The sequence below is a fragment of the Ambystoma mexicanum genome, chromosome 2q (genome assembly GCF_040938575.1).
Source record: "Ambystoma mexicanum isolate Mex_15411 chromosome 2q, UKY_AmexF1_1, whole genome shotgun sequence".
Classification (NCBI taxonomy): domain Eukaryota; kingdom Metazoa; phylum Chordata; class Amphibia; order Caudata; family Ambystomatidae; genus Ambystoma; species Ambystoma mexicanum.
This window is the reverse complement of record NC_090924.1, coordinates 73,973,605-73,989,905: the sequence shown is the minus strand read 5'-3', so window position 1 is coordinate 73,989,905 and position 16,301 is coordinate 73,973,605. Positions and strand designations below refer to the sequence as shown.

Below are 16,301 nucleotides of genomic sequence, written 5' to 3'. Positions count from 1 at the left end.
CATGGGCTTACATATGCTATGGAGTTCTTAGAGGTCAACAAACTAAACCAGGATACAACTAAGATGGTGACGATTGGGGGAAGGGAAATAAAAACATGAATGAAGTGGAATTCAAAGGGGCACCAGTGGAGGTACTAGATTCGTATATGTACTTAGGCATGACATTTTTGAGAGATTGTAAGTGGACGCATCATGTTAAACATCAGGCGGAGAGGGCCAAAATTGGCCTCCAGGTCCTACAAAGGTTTTATTTTAAATATTGCGCCTGAAGATTGGACAAATGCATCAAGGTTTTTAGATGTAAAGTTTTAACTCAAACGCTCTATGCCAGTGAGATTTGGGGATACTGTTCTTGTGAACCCCTTGAGGTCGTAGAGCTGCAATTCTGGCATCAAGTTCTAGGGCTGCTGCCTGGTTGCCAAAGCAGTGCATTGAGAATTGAGCTGGGGATCCAGAGTATCATCTCCCTGGCACAAGCTACACAGCTAGCCTTTTTTGCAAAAATAAAATTAAATGCAACTACAAGCCCAAATCTCCAGTTGGGCTTATCAGTTATGGAAAGCCGCCTGGAGGTATACAAGCCAGTCGGGTACGAGATTGGAAGCGGGCTTTGTTAAAAGATCCTGGCTGGAAGATCAAGAGTCAATTATGACCAAGTCCAAACAGAAATCAAAACATGGGTGGGGGAGGGGCGGTGAGTCCTTGCTCTACCTTGCCTCGCAGCCTATGTACAGGATAAGGGGATCGTGAGTGCCCCAGGGCCGATATTAGATTTAGAATCACCAGAGGGGCGAAGACTCTGACTCAATGGCAGGTTAAACCTGCTTCCACTGGCGAAAAGAATTACCTGGTCAAAGGCTTCAACAAAATGTAGCTGTGATAGGGGTGCGGATGAAGATCGGGTGTATTTCATTTTGTTATGCCCGTTTTATAAAAGGTAGAGGATGATATGGCTGAGACCTTAATTTTTAGCACTAAATGTAAGATCTTGTAAGAAGGCAATGTTTTTAATTTGTACTAACCCACAATTTCTCTATGATCTGATGAATTATTTAGGTCAGTCTCTAAAGAAGAGACTTTACTAAACAAACATTAGTGTGGGTCTATGATGAAGGGTTTAATCGTGCTCTTAAAAGCTGTAAAGCTTGTGGTTTTAGTAGGACCAAGCTGTATTTTACTGATATTTATACCCGTTCTTGTTTTATTACGTACTGAGTTGTGATTTAATATATTTATCATGTTAATGGAGACATCTGAATAAAATATTATGAATGAAGGCACCATGACACAATTATGGAAGTAAAATTAATCACCCACTCGGGCAAGATAGTACGGCTCTCCGTATACATCACTGTTACCGAATGGCATTTTTACCACATTTCTTCCACTTTTTTTTTTTTTACGACAAACTTGCAGATGGTAAGTATGGAAAAGGGATATAGTAAGGAGGGAAGTGGGGGTGGAAAGGGTGGGTGGGGGTACTCACCCTGCTGTTTATGGCAAAAAAAATGATACAATATGGGAAAATGCATTCGGCAAAAAAATGCAGCAAATATTCATAGAACCTGTGAGTTAAACCTCTGGTGGTACACGGGTGAAAAATCATGCAGGTCTCCATACAGCCATAAAAAGCCCAAAGGATGTCTAGAGATTGCTGCCCGGCCGCTCACCTATTTTGAGAGAATGGAAGCCAGAGGGATACCCGACGCTCATAGGGGACAAGCGGTAAAGGGTGCGATTAATGAGATTTTGCCCGGGCTAATTATCAGTTCTTGGACTGCAGGGGCACGGCAGTGTCGAGAAACCAATGAGTGTTCATGTATCTGTGGTTTGGGATGGGCGAAAACATTAGCTCACTTAAAGATATTTGTACCCCATTATACGAGGCCATCGACTAAAAGAAACCAATAAGCAGGGGTTGAAATGGCCACAAAAGTGATTGAACTGGTCAAGTTGACCAAGACCCCTACGGTGCTCTCGATAACTTTCTAAAGCACGGGTCCAGAGAAAACACATGATGCTCAATTTTTAATGACTACATTTTACTGTCCAGTTAACAGTTAACTGTTCTATGCTATTTTAATCCAAATACTGTTTTCTTTTTTACGAATGCATATTTTTATGTTTTTTGTTGGTTGAAATTGGTACGATAAAATTGTTCTTGTTATACTCGTGACTCTGCTAACACACATTTATATTTTTATGGGTGCATTGGGCCTCATTACGAATGTGGCGGTACAGTGACAACGGCGCCGGTAGTGCTACCGGCACCGTTGTTACCGTACCGCCACATTACGAGTACTGCTCGCAGGTGCCGCTCTGCACGCCTGGTCAGACCAGGCGTGCAGAGTGGCACCCGCGAGCAGAACTCGTGATTGCACCGCCACCGTTATAAACAGTGCCGGTGCAACCATGCCCCCCACACCGGCCCCCGCGAATGGGCAATTACTGGCCCATTCAACTCGTAATGGGCCGGTTATGGCCCATTTGCGGGTGCCGGTAGCGAGTTCGGCGGTAGCCGTGCCCATAATACGGGCACGCGTAGCGCCAAAGCCGTAATGCAGCCCATTGTAACTCTCACCGGGCAACATCCCTCTAAACCCTCAACTATCAGTTCTGAAATGTCCATTAATCTAGCTGTTTTTGTCTACCTGTAGTGCCCCTGTTCTGTAAATGCGCACTCGCGCTGCCTGGAGCTACTAGCGCTCATTCGCTTTTCACTTCCTCCCTCTCTACTGCACCAACCGCCACCTCTCTGCCCAGGGCTACAGCGGGGGCTTCCTTGTTTTGTTGTTAGTGTGGCTGGGCAAAGGGATGCTCATTACACAGATTTAGGCTTGTGCCAACGGAAAGCCACTAAATGCCAGGCCCATTCTCCCGGGCCGGAGGTCGTGAGTCTATGAAAGATACCAACATTGGAGAACTACATGTAAGAAAGGACTTTCATTCTAGAGCTCATAAGGTTTACATGAAAGTATTTTCAACGGCACACGTGCTTTAGAAGCTCCCGAGTTTTTCAGACACAGGCCAGGGCCAAGCAAGTACGCCACCATGCGTTAGGAGGCAGGATTCCGTCGTCGTTTTCTGGCTGCCTCAGTGTAGGTGGAGTTGGGCAATAACCAGTGAGCGCTTGGAACTCCTAGTCTCCAGAGATTACACCGCTGGGCTAGAAGTGTGCTAGTGACTGCTTCATCACTTTTATTGGATGGGAGTATAAGTGATTTGATCAGAAACCCACTGTTCAGTGTAACAAAAACGGAAGGCGGAGCAACCTTTAAGGCAGGGTAATTTCCAAGAGTTAGTGTTGGTAGACGGGTAAGCATCATTATTGTTAGGGTATTTATTGAGAGCCAACCTAGCTTTGGCAAGAAACTGAGTGCTTTACAAATCATCAGGTAGTGGAAAAGAGCAAAGATAACAGCGAGGAAAAACAACTGGGAACAGCAGACACTTGATTTGTAGTTGTATTTTTATTTATTTATAGAGTGCTTACGTCCGAAGCGCTGAAGGAAAAAAACTGTGCAATAATAGTTGAATGCCGATCAATAAATTAAACTGATAGAATTATGAAGAAGACAGGAGAAAAGATTTAAGTTGAGAGCGGAAAACGGGTAAAGAAGAAGAGGAACGAATTGGAAGAGGAAGGGAGCTCCATTACTTTGGGGCAAGAAGAGCAAAGCATTGAAACCTGAAGGAGGCACAAGGTGGCTTTTGCACGGTAAGAAGAAATAAAGACTGCGAACGGAGAGAATGGGGAGGGGGACAATTAGTAGGAAACAAGAGAAGATGGAGCAAGACCATAGAGAGATTTGAATGCAATGCATAAGAAATTAAATAGAAGACATGATTCAAAAGACAACAAAGACCGTGACAGAAGAGCCGAGAGAAATAGAAGAACGTGAAGGAAGACAAAGCAAAGTCCGAATTGAGAGATGCTAGACAAATCGAAGTGGCGGCGAGCTGATAGGCAGGGAGACCAAATAGAAGAGAAGAACAGTAGAAAAGGCGAGGGGAAAAGTAAAGCAGAAATAAGGGTGTAAGAAGCAGACCAGGACTGCAAAGGGCAAATTGTGCAGATATTCGAGAGATGGAATATGATGATCTATACAAATGATCATGTAAACATTTATTGTCCAAAAAAGATGGAGCACAATGCAGAAGAGTAGGTGATTCAGTTCGGGGGTTGTGGGGGGGGGGTATTGTGTGCTTGGGCAGTGTTCAGGGAGAGAAGATGGAGTTCAGGGGCAGACTTGAAAAAATGGGATACTGGTGACATTTTTGATATTAGAGCGAGGGATTTCCAATTGGGAGGGGAAAGGAAATAACATGATTGAAAATGAGAGGCTGCTGGTTGTTGCTCTCTTGGGGATTTTGTCCATACAGGGTGTTCTTCTAGAATGCCTTTCTTGCCCCCCCCCACCCTCATATTTTGCCTTCAGTTTCCGTTGTCTGTTCAAGCTTGATTTTGATAATTTATTTCCTGGATAATTCCTAATTTTCTTAGCCAGGACCTTGACTTCCAAAGGGTTCAACAACTGTGGTGCCTTCCCAGTATTTCTCCTAAATCTTCTTCAGCCCTTGCCTCTTCCTGCAGTGCCAGTTTGTCAGTGTGATCTCGTGTTTCCGTGGCCTCTGTTCACTGTGTCTGAATTCACGTGGTGTGCGTGTCATGGCTACATTGAGATGGAGATTCTAGTCTCCCTCTCAACTCCCACTCCTGAACTCTGACCTTGGTGATGCCATTGAACTCTACACATTTTCAAATCAGACAATTATTAGTGATCTAATCCACTGCCTAAAAAATGAACCGGCAAGCCAGCTATCATAGTTTAATATTTGCTGCTGAGATTTCTGGGTCACAGATTAGAATCCTGGTTTGGCCGGCTCGGCCTAATATCCTTCTGAGGTTTATAGCATGCTGACAATTGATTTGAGTGATAATAACACCTATCATTGAAGATACAAGACCGTATTCAGATTTGTGGCGCAGGTTACATTAAATGGTCAATATTATGCGTCGTTTAAGTAATTGGGACACCCTGCCCATCTTGGAGAACTCACCAGTTTCCCACCATCCTTTATCAAAGAGCATAATGCACCAAGCCTTTCATTCAGTTGCGTATCAATAGCGATGAGGCGCGGTAGGTGTGCTAGGCATGACATACTTATCGGCTGGTATTGCTCTTTCAACAGCTAAGTCTAGAGACTGCTGCATTCACATATGTGGAGAGCACAGTATTTTAGTGTGTGTCTGTGATGTGAAAGGGGAATATTTGGAGAAAAGTGAATGTGTGTGAAAGGGGAGGTTTTGCAACTGATTTTGGTAGACATGTCCAAAGATAGATTTCCTGCCCAGTGACTGAGGCCCTTGTGCATCAACTAGGTGTCCAACTTGGAATTCATTCTCTGTACATTGCATGCATCATTACCACTGCAATGAACTGATGTGCCATATGGGCACACGTAGCGACCCAGGACTCGGGATGCACATTGTGTCCACGAGCTTTGCTGTTTTCTGAAATGTTTGAAACTCTGTTCTGTTTCCACCGGATTACGCTCAACCGGCCAAACTCCCTCCACTCTACAACAGTACTGTCCACCTGTCACCAGATAAAGATCCTTACACAAATCAAGTACTTGTTAAAATCTCAAAATCTACCACCCACCCTTACCTCCTCACCGGATACTACACTGCACTGATGCAGGTAACTGGCTTCCATTTGATGAACAGTAATATATAGCCAAACCCTAACATACCACAGACAAAGCACACAGACAGACAGGCAACAATAGAATATGGCCTGCCTCACATAGATCTAATAGCAACCTGTGTTCTGCTTTCACTCACCCAGCAATAATCCGAACTTTTTATTTGCAGGACCTGCAATTCCAAGAGTTCATGCAAATGGGAAAGGCCACAGTATAGCAAGACCCAGTAACTACATAACATGTTGACATCATGCACTTGATTGGACATGCACTCCTACTAGGTGGATTTGCCCATGTCACTAAGCACCTTCCGCTCATTCCAGCATGACCCCATCACTCTCACCCAATGGTTTTACTGGATTGCATTTCTGGGACCCTGAAAATCTGTCCTGTACCTACCTCCTTATTGGCGAAGCAGTACAGCACGGCCACCATGAGCCCCTGAGGTATAAACAAGACACAGGGAGTTAGGTATTTGCAGATGAATACAAAGAAAAACGACTTTACAACACACCATTTCAGAGGGTACCAGCAACCCTGCCCCATATATACCCCAGCCCACCCATAGTCTGGCTGTAAAACTGCCCATTTCAATGTAAGATAAGTCACAGACCTTTGCAAAAAGGCATGGCAACATTCTTTATGTTCTCCCCCACATGTAGATGACATAGGTTTCTGTGACACATCTGGACAATTCGCTCCTTCTCCCCACAGGGGAGCCACCCTGTTGAGGCTAGGAAGGTGTGCCGCTACATAAAACCCTCACTAGGGGTCTGGGCAATTGGGACCTCACAAGAATTGACTCCCCTCTTGGGGACAAGGACTCCCATTCCAGTGCGGAACTCCCAGTCCAAACCACCTTGTCTGCCTATATGGATTTGGCAAAGATTTTAAATCTCCTGCAACGACTATATTCCAGAAAGAAAGATCCTTCTTTACATGTATTGGCTATAGGCAATTCTAAATACAGGCTGAACGCCATGGTCAGCAAAGAAGAACACTGTTCTGTTTCTTCCTGTGATGTATATAAAAGAGGAACCTGCTCCGGAGGAGGGAGAAGTGCTATCCAGAGGCAGGTGGCCACATCGCTGACATCTTGAATGCCGGAGCCACGCTGGGCCACAGAGCCAGTCGCTGGGAGGAGGGTGAGCAAGTCGTGAGCAGAATGCCTCAGGGTTGGCTCTCTACCTGACCGAGGTCAGAGAGGAAGCAGAGGCAGGAATGCCCCTGTTTCATCTGGTTGCGTGACCACAAAAGAGCTGTGGTGGTCCGGCATAAATGTTGCCATTGGGGTAGTAGATCCCGATTATAGAGGTGAGGTAAAGGGGATCCTCCATAACCATGGGACCGCTGACTACTTAGTTAAACATGGGGAGGCTGTAGATCAGGGAATCCTCGAGAAAGCCATCCCCCCAGTAACCCAGGAAACAGAAACCCTACTCAAAACCGAGAGGGTATCAATGGGTTTTGGAGTAGCTGACGTCAATAGAGAGGAACCTGAGAGGGGAGAAGCAGAGGAGATGGTCCGGTTGCCCGATATTGCTTTTGCTCAAAGGAACAACCCTGACCTAATGGTCACCTTTATGAGGATAACCTTGGAGGAGCAGTCTAATTTCTTTTCTTTTTTCTTTTATTGTCTAAAGCGCGGACCTAGCTCGAGAGTAGCAGAGCACTGTACAGAGTGTGAATAGCAGACATTTGAGCTGGCATCTTTTAACAGAAGCACAGCAATGTGAGGTCTGTGCATCAGTATGTACATCCATTGGAATTAGTCCTTTGTCAGGTATTATTGAAAGAACCGTGTTTTTAGAGATTTGTGAAATTGTAGAATTGTGGGGCATTACAAGGTGACACCGGGATTGAATTCCAGAGGGTGGGTTCATGACAAGAGAAGGATTGTTTGCATGTTCTCTCTTTGCGGCCGAGTTGTGATTCAAGCGAGTTGGTCGATTTGCTGCCTGAAGAGCGTCTAACCGTGTACCAACAGATATGTGGAGCTTAGCCACCAGTGTACAAATACCCTATGAAAGTGGGATCGATACAAATATAAAAATTGTGATTAATGGCTGTGAAAGTTATCATGGTTACCGGAGCCTGAGAAACCTGACCGTGCAAATACTCTATGAAAGGGGGATTGAGGAAGAGATATGAACACTTTGAATTAAGGCTGAGAAAGCACCAGAAGGCAGAGAACTCTGACAGAACAGGGCTGACAGCCACCCTACGTGAAACAACCTGAGTGAAAGAAAATGACCTGCATGAGGATAACACCCAACGCCTCAAAGAAGGAAGTGTGTTTTGTTTGTTTACAAGGAATCCTGGAGGAATGGAAATGTTCACAACAAGAGACAGTTTTCTTTGTGAACAGAGAGTAAAACCCATAACCTGATACAAAGATTGGGAAGAAATCCTGCTGTGGAAAAAGGAACTTTGAAACCCAAGAACAAACCAAATGTGAATTGGTCCAGGTGATGGCCTGCTGAGGCTATTGTACAAAGCCTCCCATTTACCTTTTAGTTAGATGTTTTTTCCAAAGTGTTAGGGCCAGTAAGTTTGATAGGATTGATACCAACAAACTTTATTTTGGACTTACTGCACCCTTAGTTTTTGTATTGCTAGGTAGAGAACTTCCCTCCTAGCGATAGGGCTAGTTAGGCATTTTTGGTGCTTTTATTTGAATACAACTCCTTGAAAAGGACCTCTAATTGCCAGAGTCCTTCTTCTTGTTCACCACATTACCCAGAGGGTCACATAGTGCCATCGTTCTGGAGGCAGGCCCAAGGCTAAACTACAGCTTTGGGGGTTTGGGACTATCACAAACCACATACAATTAGTATCTACATGAAGCAGAGAGTGGCTAGACTCTTGCTTAGACCCTATTTGAGAGGCTATGTCTCAATATATGTGACAGTCGTAATCTCAGGGGTATGGCTGTGCTTATTGAACCTCCGCATTTAAAAAGCAATTTTGGGTTTTAGAATCATTTTTACATATACATATAAAATAAAATATACAAATAATCTGCACTGATGTTCAATACCTTCCACTTTTATCATATTGAACAAAAGGGAAATGATTGAATGGTGAAGAAACCTAATGAATGGTGATGGTAAAGGGGGAGGAGGGTACAGGGTGGTAACTCCTCCTTAAAGGCCAAAGCAATTAAAAACAATACTGAAAGAGACAGTTTTGCAAAAGATGTTTTCACAAAGAACTATGGAATTGTATCCGCAAAGAAATGTCTTAATCTGGCCAAGCCTGATGGGATCTCAGACAGGCGTTACGGCCCTTAGCTGGACCTTCCATATGACGTCAGTCTGAGGTGCCATTCACATCTGCTGAGGGGAAGGAACCATAACTTGGGGAGTATCACCTTCTGACAAGCAATTAAGAAAAGCAAAGCTCCCATCTGAAATTCTAATAACAGCTACTAAAAGTAAGGACCCACAACTGTTTTGCAAGAAGCTGGTGTGACCTTGGTTGTACTTCACTTCTGTCACAAGAGATTATTTGTGACCATCCCTCCCTTCGCCGAGAGTTCTCTTTTAACAGGAGTTTGCTGTGTCCATTGTGTGTGGTTCATTACCTTGAACAAGGCTTGACGATCGTATTGCAGTTTAGTTTGGCCTCGAGCAGTTTTTTAACACCCCACACCAACTTCCATCTTCCTTGAGCCTGGTAAGGACTTCGGTGTAGTGTAATGCTATCAACAAGAGATCTCAATTCTTTATGTCTAAAATATGGTTTCCTTCCACCGCCCACAGGAACATGGACCTCACCCAGCCTTGGTGGATTCACAGAGCACTTGATGGTGTGCACATCCCTCTAGCATCAGAATTTGTTGTAGACGATCAGAATGCCACACTCGTCTGCAATGTTATATGCTTTTGTGTGGTTCCTTTCCCACAGTACAAAGTATTACCTTAGTTGAGGTGTCAAAACCTTAGGCCTGCTTCAATCCTTTTAACAAGAACGTTGGCAGTTCATAGTTGGGTGTGTGCTTTGGTTATCAATGTGATCTTGCCTTGATTGTGATACCTTAGTCACTTGTAATTTCATCTGTGGCCAGTATATGACATGCAATAGGTTGATGCTGTTATTAAGAACCCTTAAATCGTGTTAGGTTGGACCAGTTCTCCATCTCACCAAAAGGTAGCCATCAATAGCTGCTGTCATCGCACCGGAAGTATGCCATGTTTGCCTTCACTTAGTACTCTACACTCAACTGGTGTATGGTGCGTGAATGCTCATAGTGGACCTCTCTTTACTCACCTGAAAGGAGTTGAGGAACAGTGTGAAGAAGACCTTGATGTAGCGGAGTATACCTGTGGTCTGCTCATCGGTGGCGAAGATGAAAACCACCTCATGGATTCCGAAGAGTGGGATGAGGGTCAGAGTCGCCTTGGCCAGCCTGAAAGAGAAGTGGACAAAAAAACAGACCACCATTAATAGAACTGAGCAATGAGAGCGTGAAAGCAGACGATCTCTGATCTCCAACTTTACCCCACTCTTCCTCCATTCATGAGGCAAAGTTAAAAGAAATAGAAACCAGCTGTGTTCTGTCACGTAGTTTCAACGAATGACAGGCCGGAAAGACAGATATAGGCCACGGCGGGGCTAGCTTTTCACCTGTATTCATAAAGAACAACTAAAATGGAAGAAACAAGCTATGGATCTTCATAGGCTGATCTTCTCTTCCTCCTTCTCAACGCAAACATGTTTCCATTTTCCAAGGCCACTGGCATTTGGCACAAATCTGCAGGCCTCCCGTGCTCATATTTTTGTTAAAGATATGGAAAAATCTTCCACCATATGCATACTCTCTGATGGCCCTGTTACATAGCCAGGAAGACTATTTTGCTAATCGCCACAGAAGAAGTTGCAGTCGACTCATTGAGAACAGGAAGACAATGTTGAGATGGTAGTGGGCATTGGTCCCACTAGCAGAGCTCATTCTTGCGCCACTGATATTCGAATCGACAGCCCTTGTCGGCTGCTTAGGGCTCAGGAGCCTTGGTGGTGGCTAATGTGACCCACCCCCTCTTCATGTGGCATGTGCCAGAAACAAGTGGGGTTCCACTGCAACCTCCCATGGTATGCATGGGACCAATACCCATACACCAGCCCTGAGAGCTCACCCGTAATGAGAACATTGAGTATTGGGGCATTCTGAGTTCGAACAAGGGACAGGCTCTAGCTCCTTTGAAAGGCACAGCGCACAATGGTTATCCCTAATAGTAATAATCAAATCTGATGCCCTTCAGGAAAAAGGGCTATTAAGGGGCAGGATTTGGGTACCTGAAATGATGCAGCTCCTAGCCTTCTTAAGTTGACTTGTTAGGCTTATTACCAGCTTCATAGTTATCTTTATAAGCAGTTTCTTAAGTTACATTCAAGTTACATAAATGACATAAAAACACTGGCAGCCCATCACCCAGGCAGAGAGCTAATCAAAAGATCAGATTAGAACATTTACACATACATTCCAACACTCAGGCATAAACACTCCACATGACATCACAACATTCATTCTGCACAGGTAAGCCATACACAACACATCTCCCCCTATACATTTGCACATCACACACCATAGAGCGCTACACAACACACCTCCCCTCTTTCCATCGACCCACAACACACATGACGCTACGAGACACACCTCCACTCACAACAACACATCCCATTCAGACCCCCCTTTCTAGCCTTTCCCTGGTCTTCCCTACTGGATAGCTCGATTGGCCTGTTCTGGGATGGTTTCTGAATAATTCTACCAGAGTCTTCTAGAATGATTCTCCTGTTGTTCAGAAGGAAGGCGGGATATCACTAACCGTCTTTTCTAATGGGCCATCCTGGGTCGCCACCGCCATTGTTTCCTTTGTATGCTGTAGGCGCTGCTGCCGTCTTGTCCTGATCCACTTGGTCAGGTTACAGTGCCTTCCTGGGATCTTTCTCATTGTTGTTTTCACTCCTGGCTGGTGGATCACCCTTGTGGGAAGGCTGATTGACCTTCTATTGGTTCCTCTGGATCTTTGTTTGTCTGGTGTTGAAGTCGCTGGGTAATCAAATCCTGTATTTTGACCTAAAATTGAAAAAGGCTTGTACTCACTGGGTTGTTTCACAGTTTCTGAGCTGTTTTCCAGAACATCTGCCATACGTACTTACCTCTGAGTTCTCGGCTGGTGGGTTATTCTTGACACATACCCTCAGGGGTACCCTCTTTCTATGGTTGTGTCTTTCTGCAGGTCCCCTCGCACCGCTGTTTGCCATGTACATTGCCATGAATCCTGATTTGCTTCCTTTTCTCTTGGGGCTGTTTGGTCTCGAAACTGGAACTGGAGGTCTACGTGAGGGTCTTCTCTGAGGTCCCGTCGATTGTTTGCTGCCTTCTCTGCACTCAAACCTACCTAACTTTTCTCCATAAACCTGGCTGTGCCTACAGACTTAGTTGCATTATATCCTATGGAGAATGGTTACCGCCTTGCAAAACTCTACCTAAATGGCGTTTAAAGGTCCCTGGAGTTTCCTGCAGGAGACTGGAATTTGAGCATGTTCTGATTGTATCTGTATTTTTAAAGCCTTTGTATTGCAACCTTGTTCATGAAATTGCTCCAAGTTATGTTTGTGTAACTTTCAGTTATTCCCGTATCTGTTTTCCTGGAGTGTAATAACACTTTATGGTTCCGGTACTACAAGTCTGATAAAAATCGAAATGTTTGATGTTCCTCTGGGTTTGGCTGTTAAAGTGTTAACCCTCTTTTCTCCCTCTAGGTGCTTTATGCAATATATGGTGTGCATTGGTAAACATCATGCTACTATGTGCTAGACGTATTGGAAATATTGTGATTGTCTATGTCTCGCATTTTGGGTCCTGACAAAATTGGGCCTCATTATGAGTTTGCTGGTATCCTGGCGGTAAATCCGCCAGTCGCCTGACAGAATGTATTACCGTTACCAGCACTCGGTATGGCAGTATTATCGCCGGATTACGAATTCCGGCAACGGTTGTATATCCCCATTCCATGGAGTCACCTAGGACTCCATGGGGGGGATTGGCCAGTATTACTGGCACCATTGATACCGGTGCCGGTAATACCAACAATTGTTGCCAGTAAGGTGCTGACTTCTCCAGCATGGAGTCTGGCATGGATTCACATGCTCATGAATATTCCCCGTCGTCAGGCTGGGAATCCTCGGTAAATAAAAAATCAGTATCAGTTTCGTTTCTGATCTGTCTTTCGTAGTAGTAACCAATCACTGATCTCTGCGTCATACTGACCACAGCCAATGACTGCCCTCTACCTAAGCCCCGCCTCTGGCAGCCATCTTCAGATTTTTACCGCACGTTCAAGTGTTGGGAGTCCTCGTGCTTAGCTCTCGAGCTTTTACCGCGTGTTTCGCGCTTTTTCAGGTGAATTTTCACATTTTTTCGGTTAATCGAGCCTCAAGCTCCACCGTTTCTACTCCCGTTAACGGCTACCCGTTGCGGGATTTTCCTACACCCCTCAAGAGTGAAGATTTCGTCGAATCAACTTCTTGGAGGATTCCAGAAGATTCGCGGCCTACTTCGAGATGGCCCAGGATGCGAGTTCGTCGCCCGGACCCAAGCTGTTTCGCAGCTGCCATGGATGCGGGCTGCAGAATGTGTTTAAGGAAGACCAACATTCGCGATGCCTCTACTGTCTTCATGGGGACAAGACTCATGTAGAGAAGGACTGCCAGTTCTGCAAGAACTTGTCGGAGCGGACCATGAGGGACCGTCGATCCCGTCTCGCCAGCTGGTTGGAGAAGGGCTCAACGGGTGAGAAGAAGAAGAAAGGGTCCGAGCGGGCTTCTAAGTCCTGTGCGGGCGCCCCGGAGACGGGGGCCCAACACCAGGCCAAGCGCCGCGAGTCCGCTGGCTCCGGGAGCTCCAAAAGGTCGGGCTCTTCAGTCGCCAGGCAGGGCGCACCTTCCCCGGCACTGTCAACCACGAGCCAGCGCTCCGGTTCGGGGAAGAGGAAGTCCGAGACCCCGGGTAAGCTTCGGGAGAAGCCCCGTCCGATCTCGAAAGAGGGGGAGCGAGGCGTCGCCCCTCCCCCAAAGGAGAAGGCCCGGGACGCACCTTAATTGGTGAAGGCCCCTACCCAGCAGGCAAAGGCCTCTATCGAGGCGATCGCGGTGACTCTGGCCAAGCCGGCAGAGACCCCGCCAGCGGAGACTGCCTCCGGGACTAGAGTTTCCCTGCCGCCAAGGAGGGCATCCTCTTTTCAGCCCATCGTCGTGGCCGCCATGATGGAAGAAGCGAGGGGGGGCACGGTAGCCTCCTCGAGCTCGGAGTCAGCCTCGGAGGAGGAACTGACCGAGGCCGTGAGGAACCTCGAAGTCCAATTCGAGAAGGTTCGATCCCGTAAGGAAGATCCTCGGGAGATAACCGAGGAAGACGGCGATGGCGAGGAAGAGCAGCCTTCCCTTCCGGCGCAGCCGGAACCTAGGCCTCAGGATGGCTCGGCGGCCATTTTGTCTGTGATCCAGTCCTTATGCTCTGAGATAAGGACGAGATTCCCAGGCCGGAGGACCCGCAACCTGGCCCGTCGAGAAAGTCCTCAGAACAAACGACGGAGGACCCAACCCTCTCCTCCGCTCGTCCCCGTAAGGCCTACAGTTCCCTCCTCATCCTCCCACGAGTCGGGAGATGACGGTGCGTTGGGCTCGACGACGGGTTCTGACGGCGACGACGACGGAACGGGTCTCCCGTCGCACGGGCCTCGCCGCCCGACGAGATTGGCTCATTCCACGCCATGATCGCCAGGGCGTCCGAATTGTTCCAGCTCTCCCCGGAGGAGCATAAAAAGGAAGGTTTCCTCTATCAGCGCCGCGAGGCCAAGAGGAAGACTGTCATCGCGGTGCCTCTAATCGATGACATCTGGGAGGAGGGCCTGTCGGTTCTCAAAAACCCCTCCACGGCACCAGCCAAACGGGACCGGTACGAGGAGAAGTACCGGGTCCCCGAAACCGCTCCCCTGTGCCTCAGGGCCCAGCCAACGCCAGACTCGGTCGTCTCGGTGGCGGCGAAGAAGAAAGCGGCGGGGTCAGGAGCCTCGACGTCGAATTCCCCGCCGGACGGCGAGGGAAAGAAGTTGGACGCCATGGGGCGACGACGATCAAAGCGGCCAACGCCCTGGCGATCGTGGCCCGTTACGACAGGGAGCTCTGGTTTAAGCCAGCTCCCATATTGGACTTCCTGCCCGACGACAAGAGGTCCGAGGCCCTGGAAATACTGCAAGAGGGCGAGGTGGCGTCGGACCACGCCATAACGGTGGCAACCGATATTGCCGATACCGGGTTCCGCCAGCTGGGCAATGGTGTTTGCCTACGACGACGGGGTTGGCTCCGGGCGACCGACTTCCGTCAGGACGTCCAGACCAGGGTGTTGGACATGCCGTTCGACGGCAGCAACTTGTTCGGGAAGGCGGTGGACGAATCCCTCCAAGCCATAAAAACGGACACGGAGACGGCCCGCGCCCTAGGAGCCCTTCAGCAACGACGGCCCTTTCGGAGCTCCGGAGGCAGACAAGGTGCCTCCAAGGGATCCAGCGGTGGCTTGTCGTCCTACCGCCAGGCGGCACGCTCCTCGTCTCAGGAGGCCTACAGGGGTCGCGGCAAGCAGGGAGCGCCTCGCTGCCGTCGGCAAGGTGGCCAGGGCGGCAAGGCCACCACCTCCAAGCAGGACTGAACCGGCCGTGGTCTCGGGCCCCCACCGAAGCACCCCGGTGGGAGGCCGGCTGACGAATTTCGTCGGCGTGTGGAAGTCCATCTCCACCGACCGTTGGGTGCTGGATACCCTGGCAAGAGGACACTCTATCGAATTCCTGAAGAAGTGCCCTCACGTTCCACCTGTGGCCAGGAAGGAAAATCACGTCCCGCAACTGCTGTTGGAAGTACGGGCGATGCTCAGGAAAGGCGCCATCGAGCTTGTCCCGAAGAGGCTCCGGGGTGTACTCAAGGTACTTCCTCGTCAGGAAGAAGACGGGCGGCTGGCGCCCCATCCTGGACCTTCGTCGTTTGAACAAATACATCAGATCACAAAAGTTCAGGATGGTCACCCTCCAGCACGTACAGGAAGGCGACTTTCTATCGTCGTTGGACCTGGAGGATGCTTACTTCCATGTTCCCATCCTCAAAAGTCACCGAAAGTTCCTCAGGTTCGTCGTCCAGGGACGCCACTACCAATTCAGAGCACTGCCGTTCGGATTGAAGTCGGCCCCCAGGGTCTTTACCAAGTGCCTAGCACAAGTGGCGGCGCGGCTGCACCTGCAGGGGATTCACGTCTACCCCTACCTGGACGACTGGCTCATCCGCTCAAGGACGAGGGAACTCGCCGTCGAACACACTGCGAGGACCGTCCAGCTACTCACAGACCTGGGATTCGCCATAAACTACCCAAAGTCCCACCTGGTGCCGTCGCAGGTGGCCCTGTTTCTGGGAGCGAAGCTCGATACAGTGAGGCGCCTGGCGGCCCCGTCGGAAGAACGGACGAAGACCATTCTAGGCAAAGTGCAGGACCTGCTAGCCACGGACGTGGCCAGGGTGAGGTCCATCAAGTCCCTCCTGGG

The 16,301-nt window shown here is 48.0% G+C and overlaps 1 protein-coding gene across 3 annotated transcripts in view; it reads right to left on the bottom strand.

Annotated features, from left to right (window-relative positions):
- LOC138569156 (glucagon receptor-like) overlaps positions 1-16,301 on the bottom strand; it is a 698,697-nt gene that overhangs the window by 13,293 nt on the left and 669,103 nt on the right. For all 3 annotated transcript variants that reach the window (XM_069646870.1, XM_069646869.1, XM_069646871.1), the window contains 2 exons: positions 9,982-10,120; positions 6,109-6,150 (listed from right to left, as the gene is read on the bottom strand). In XM_069646870.1, coding sequence (XP_069502971.1) covers positions 6,109-6,150; positions 9,982-10,120 — 181 coding nt within the window. The remainder of the gene's footprint in view (positions 1-6,108; positions 6,151-9,981; positions 10,121-16,301) is intronic.